We start from the raw sequence: 6,235 nt of genomic DNA, 5'->3' as shown, positions 1-6,235 counted from the left end.
AAAAAAAAAAAAAAAAAAAAAAAACCGGATCGCACTGTGTAAGGGACTTCGTGGCCACTGTGTTGTAATGGTGCTTAAGTACTCTGCACGCTTCCATCCACTCCTTTAAGCGCTGACTGCTGTGCCTGTGCTGCTCTCCGTGCTGCAGACACGGCACTGGCAGGGCAGAGAAGACCCTCATTGTCAAGTTGGGGAAACGGGCAGATCCTCCTTCGGGATGGATGCGGTAGATGTCCTAAGAAGCACGTGTGTGTGTTTCCTCTCCAGTGCGCCCTATCCACTCCTCAACATCCAGCCCTGCCATCTCCATCCACGAGGTGGGCCATACCGGAGTCACCAAAACCGAGAGGAGTGGCATTAACAGACTGAGGAGTGAAATGAAACAGGTAAAAACACCTCGGTGGCAGCGAGGGGAGAGTGGTGGTCTCCCTACCTGGCTCCCCGCTAGAAAGCGACAGAAACCTAGACCCCACTGTCTGTAGAGAATGGGAGGTCCCTTCTGTCTGGAATCTGAACACACCCTGTCCCCAGATAGATATTCCAGAGCTGCCCAGAAATGTGATGTTAACATGAACATTCCAGAAAATACCCTTGTCAATGTTTGCCTCTGTTCCCGAGAACCACTCTGTGGAGTGGGCCACAGCCATGCAAAAAGTCACCGAGTCATCTGTGTCCTTCAAATGAAATAGCAAGAGCGCTCTGGAAGTAGACCGGAATGCCCGTGATACTTGGATTCTCCACCAGCCACAAGGGTCTGGTCTCTTTTCTTAGTTCACCTTTAATTCCTGGTAAAAATCCATTTGAAGTGGCCACACAGGGCAGCAGCTCAGCATCACAGTCTTAATGTGCCAAGTACTGTGCTAGCCCTTGCTCGGGATCCATGGTGGGAAAGAGTTTCCTTCTGACCATGAGAAATGCACTCAGATTTTCTGCTCTATTTTAAATGCTGGTCGTGACCCACTAGATCGAGTCCCTGATGTACTCATGGGTAACCCCCTGCGGTTTGACCAACATGGCCCTGGATTGAGAGAGAGGGTGACAGAAGCAGCACGCCTTCTTGACTCAAAGCTGGTTTTGATTTCCTGATGTATATTTGCTTTCAGATGACTAGGCGATTTAGTGCTGATGAACAGGTGACGCCCCTTTGCCTTGTTTCATCCTTTACTTCCTGTTCTTTCTGGCTTGAATGTGGAAAGAGAGGCTGTGACTGCAGCATGTGAATGTGTGGACGGCGGCTCTATCCAAACAGCAGGCTCAGGCGCAGGCAGAGAGCGGGGCTCGAGGGCAGGAGAGACGACCTTGCCCCATGCCTTTAAAAATAGTCTGTTTCTCAAACTCTTGGGCTTTGTAGGGTACTTTGTGAAAGAGATCATCCAGGTTCTGCCTCAGTGAGAGTTTCTGTTCAAAAAGAGGGAACTAAATAGGAAACTAAATGGAGGAAATGTGGTCATCAGTTATATCCATAAAAAGAATACTGCTATTCCTGTCCTCAGATCGCCCGGGGGGACTTACCCTGGAAGGAAAAACATGTAAGGATGCCACTCTTTTCTATCACCCTTGCGATATACTTTCTCCTCCCCCTCTGAGTCGCATTTCTAACATTTTGATGTCTCTATTACCGTAAGAGCCTAGAGGAGGCGTCTTAATGACATGTAAAGGCAGATTCCATATATTGTCCAGAGGTAAAACGTGTTTTCTCTCCTAATTTATGCTGTTTCCAAGTAAGGAACTGGCTTTCCAAACATCTTCCTTCGCCAGCCACTCGGTGGCACCGTCCCTCTGTCCCCACATCCCAATGGCCTGACCGTGGGCGAATCCGAGCAGTTCTTCCACCTCCATTTCATGCTGTTCTGGCATGTTATGCGGACAAAGTGATCACCTGTTCCTTGCTGGGTTTGGAGTCACCTCGCCAGTACAAACTTTGTATTTGACCACTTATGTCAAAGAGCATGTTATTTCTTCAAAATGTAATAGGTATTGTGGGATTTTCAATTTCTAGTCTCTTTTGCAAGAACACCATGTAGATAACACACTGTGCCCTTGCAAATTAAGGGTATGTTCTAGATTTTTAGACGAGGAGATACTTATTTGGACAAAGGGTTAGCTTGATCATATTCGTTCCTTTAACAAATATCTACTGAATGTCTGTTAGATGCAGGATATTAGTGTCAACTGTAGGTATTTGGTTCATCTGTAGATTTTCACAATTCTTACCATAAAATATGAGCATTTCATGGCTGTGAGTTTGGAAAATAAATTGTGTCCTAACTTGATGAGGCACCCTCCACATACAACAGGAACATTTACCTTATTTATGTTCAGTGGTAACAGTTCATGGGGTTTTGGTTTTTGTTTTGAATGGAGTTTGCTCTGTCACCCAGGTTGGAGTGCAGTGGCGCGATCTCGGCTCACTGCAACCTCCGCCCTCCCGAGTTCAAGCAATTCTCCTGCCTCAGCCTCCTGAGTAGCTGGGATTACAGGTGCCCGCCACCACTCACAGCTAATTTTTTGTATTTTTAGTAGAGACAGGGTTTCACCATGTTGACCAGGCTGGTCTTGAACTCTTGACCTCATGATTTGCCCACCTCAGCCTCACAAAGTGGTGGGATTACAGGCGTGAACCACTGCTCCTGGCCACAGTTCATGTTTTTAAAAAGACCAGTTAGCAAGTTCATGTTTTTAAAAAGACCAGTTAGCAAGTTCCGCATGGAGTCGAAGCCCAGAGCGGTGCTTGCAGGTGCGCCTGCACCTGAGCTGCCTGTGTGTGTTGCTGTGGGAACTTCTCTGCACCCGCGTTTGCTGCTGCTGCTTTCTGTGGGTGTTTTGCATGCTGCTCCGTGACCCTCCTCTGCCGTGTCTCTTGGTGTCATTGCTCACGACTGAATGGATTCTTTTTGTTTTGTAGTTGTTTTCTGTGGGCCAGGCTGCGTCCAGCAGTGCGCATTCCTCCAAGTCTGCGGTAACCGTGCCTCGGGATCATTGTGTCCGTCACTGCTTCTCCTCACGTCCTTCCTCATGTTGTCACCTCATGCCCAACTTGTGAGGATTCGAGCAGGGCTGTTTTCAGCGGATGCTCACAGGCTCCTCCAACGGGAATTCTAAGGAGGGTAGAAAGAAGGCCCCAAAGTGCTTGCACTGAGCTTTATTCTCCATCTTGAGCTCTTGGTTCTCTACCTGTGCTCCTCGGCTCCGTGTGGGTGAGGAGCGTCCTTCTCACCAATTCTCAGGGCTTCTGGAAACTTCTGGGCATTAGTTCCGGGCCTCTTTATGGAGCCAGGATGGTTAGCCCTTGCCCGCACGTGCCGACTAGCAGCCTGCACGTGCCGACTAGCAGCCTGCACCCACCATGCCCCAGGTCCCATGCAGGACTCAGATTGCACTCACTACACAGTGGAGGCTGTCTTGCTCCTGAAACTGAAGTGCCCAGATCAGCTGAGTCATTGAGGAGTGCAGCTGTAATTACTTTTATTTATGTCTAATTGTTGCCTTAGTGGCAGTAATGAGCCCAGTGGAATAACCCAGCCGAACTTCCTTTCAAAATAAGATCTGTTGAAGTCCAAGTGCGGCAAAAAGGCACACTCCACCCCCGGCCCTGTGCGCGCTTCATGTTTCGGTTCCACTTTTAACCCTTTACATTTGACTGTGCGCATTGAGAAATCAAAGTGCCACATGGTCCCAGGCAAAGAGATGTGTGAGTGTGAAGGTTAGCCCTTCTCAACCTAGAGGTCACAAAGCTAGAAGCCCCGCAGGGCAAGACCGAAGGCTGGGAGCTTTGCTGCAGGGAGTGGATGTGCCCCCATGCAGAGGCCTGCCCCCGCCCCAGCTGCAGGGAGCCTCTTGGACAGTGCTCCCCTCTGGAGCCTGAATCCATCCCGCCAGTGTTGAGGAGGTGGGAAGGAGATGGCACCCTTTTCCCTCACTTCAGCCAAGTATCCCCAGTTCAGAGGCACTCATTGCCCCAAATTAAGATAAAGCCCAGTGCCATGAACAGGGCAAGCAGGAAGTGAGATTGCAAAGGGTGGGTGGATGGAGATCTCCACGGTCCCCACCACTAAACATGGGCTTTACTGTTTGTCCTCCCCCATGTTGTGTGTTGCATTCTCTGGTTTCCGCTCTATGGAAAGGTGACTGTTACTTCTCTGTGGCACTGCAGCAGTGAGGTGGGCACTTTGGAGTTTGTCTCCCTGGGCCACGGGTATCTGCTCCGAGAGCCTGTTGTCACTCTCAGAGCTCTCCCACTCCACGTGCCGGTGACAGCTGCCCCTCGTGGGCACTTAGCGCACACCAGGCGTGCCTCAGGGGCTCCTGTGTCTCCATGTGGGGAAGGCTCCCAGGTGACTCTCTGAAGGATGCCCAACTGTGTCCCCACTGTGTAGATGGGACTGAGGCCCGGAATTAGTGTTCATGGCAGGACCAGAGGGCCTCGGGTGTGTCCTTGGTACCACTGGCATTAAGTGGGGATTAGCGTTCTGGCAGTCTGGAGCCTGTGCCTGCCCTGCTCGGCCTCTTCCCTATGGGTTCTAGCTTTGGGGGCGAGACCACCTCTCAGGGGCCAGGCAGAGTGCAGCATGGAGTAAAGCGACCAGCCTAAAGTGTGTGCATCCTCCTGCATCAGGAAACAGGCAAGGTGTACTGCAGGCACCGTGTTCCTCTCTGGCAAGTGGTGTTCTGGCATTTGGGTCTGGGTTGTGGGGCCGCCCTTTGTGATGGTGAGCTTTCCCTGGGGCACGCACTGAGTGGCTTCTGAGGCCCCAGGCTGTCTGTCTTGCAGAGGTCCAGCACCCCATCCTCACCCACTGGGACATCATCCTCAGACTCGGGAGGACATCACATCGGCTGGGGGGAGCGGCAGGGCCAGTGGCTGCGCCGGAGAAGGCTGGATGGGGCCATCAACAGGGTCCCCGTGGGATTCTACCAGAAGGTGTGGAAGATCCTCCAGAAGGTGAGCTCAGTTGCGCTCCGCTGCATTGGTGCTGGGAGACGCTCTCTCGGAAGCGAACCGTCCCCTTACTGCCCTGGTGAGGCATGGTGGCATCTCCAGGCAAGCAAACAGCCTAGAGGATAGCTTTTCTGCCTTCATGCTGTTGACACCTGGGCCTGAGGCACCCTCTGCTAGGGGCCTGTGCGTGGTAGGATGTCTACAGCATCCCTGGCCTCTACCACCACATGCCATCTCTCCCCGCAGTGTGACAACCAAAAGTGTCTCCAGACATTATCACATGTTCCGTGGGAGGGAGATCACCCTGGTTGAGAACCACAGCAAGTAAGACAAGGTGGCAGTCCACGTTGTAGTTGTGTGGGACCAACTTGCACGTATCTTAGGAACATAGAAAAGCCAGACAGTAGAAGAACAGGGAAAGGCTGGGAGGCTTCGGCTGAAAACCCCATAAGACAGACAACCCCAAACAGCTTCCACAGGCCTGGGACCCGGAATGTCAGTTCACTAGGGGCCTGGAGTGGGCCAGCCCCCAGCCTCCTGCACGTCCAGGCAGGAATGGTGTCCCTGCTGTTCAGCGATGGGACTGAGCCCCCACCCTCAGATAGTACCTGCCTTGTTGGGTCCCAGGGTGTGCAGAGGTGGAGAGCTTCCAGTCTGGCCCCGGGTTCTGTGGGCCCTGAATGCGCAATCTCTCTCACGCCCTGCTTTCCCCCCCCCCCCGGGGACGCCTCTCTCCTCAGCCAGCTGCTGCAATTCCCATGCGCCTGAGGCTATTCTGACGCCCCAGCCATTGTCCTCTTGTCCTTGGGAACTGCATGCATGCACCTGAGCCCAGCAGCACCTCCCTGAGCGCCTGTTGCCAAGGAGGGGGTGGCATTCTCTGCACCTCGCATTCTGCCTCCCTCCTGTCTCGGCCCCAGAGAGTTTGTGCAGCTCCCTGGCCCCAGCAGGCCCTGTCTTTTCCCTTGCATGGAGGGACAGTCTGCCTTGCTTCAAAGCTGTACAAACCAAGACATTCTTTTGCCTCAGAACTTTTTTTTTTTTTTTTTTTAAGCTCATTTCACAGTGGGAGAGGAGAGAAAAAGAATCCCAGTGATAGCAGACAGCAACCCCTTCCCAAAGCCATGGCAGTGCTGGCTGAAGGTTCTTTCTGTATCAGCGGCCCCTGTGCTTCGTGGGGGCCCGAGGTCTTCACGGCCACCGCAGAGGCGGGTGAGGAGGTCGAAGCAGGCCCTGCCCGAGCAGCTGGACTCCTGGGATCCAGGCAGGAGCCTGCAGGGGCTCATGGTGTTTGCT

At 52.7% G+C, this 6,235-nt stretch overlaps 1 protein-coding gene across 1 annotated transcript in view; it reads left to right on the top strand.

The window, feature by feature from the left end:
- Positions 1-6,235, top strand: part of PHKA2 (phosphorylase kinase regulatory subunit alpha 2) — a 105,086-nt gene that overhangs the window by 95,599 nt on the left and 3,252 nt on the right. The window contains exons 26-29 of the mRNA XM_037742817.1: positions 268-386; positions 1,104-1,133; positions 2,906-2,959; positions 4,772-4,942. Of these exons, the coding sequence (XP_037598745.1) occupies positions 268-386; positions 1,104-1,133; positions 2,906-2,959; positions 4,772-4,942 (374 nt within the window). The remainder of the gene's footprint in view (positions 1-267; positions 387-1,103; positions 1,134-2,905; positions 2,960-4,771; positions 4,943-6,235) is intronic.

Source organism: Cebus imitator, unplaced genomic scaffold, assembly GCF_001604975.1.
Source record: "Cebus imitator isolate Cc_AM_T3 unplaced genomic scaffold, Cebus_imitator-1.0 Scaffold128, whole genome shotgun sequence".
NCBI classification, from domain to species: domain Eukaryota; kingdom Metazoa; phylum Chordata; class Mammalia; order Primates; family Cebidae; genus Cebus; species Cebus imitator.
This window is presented reverse-complemented; position numbering and strand designations above follow the sequence as displayed.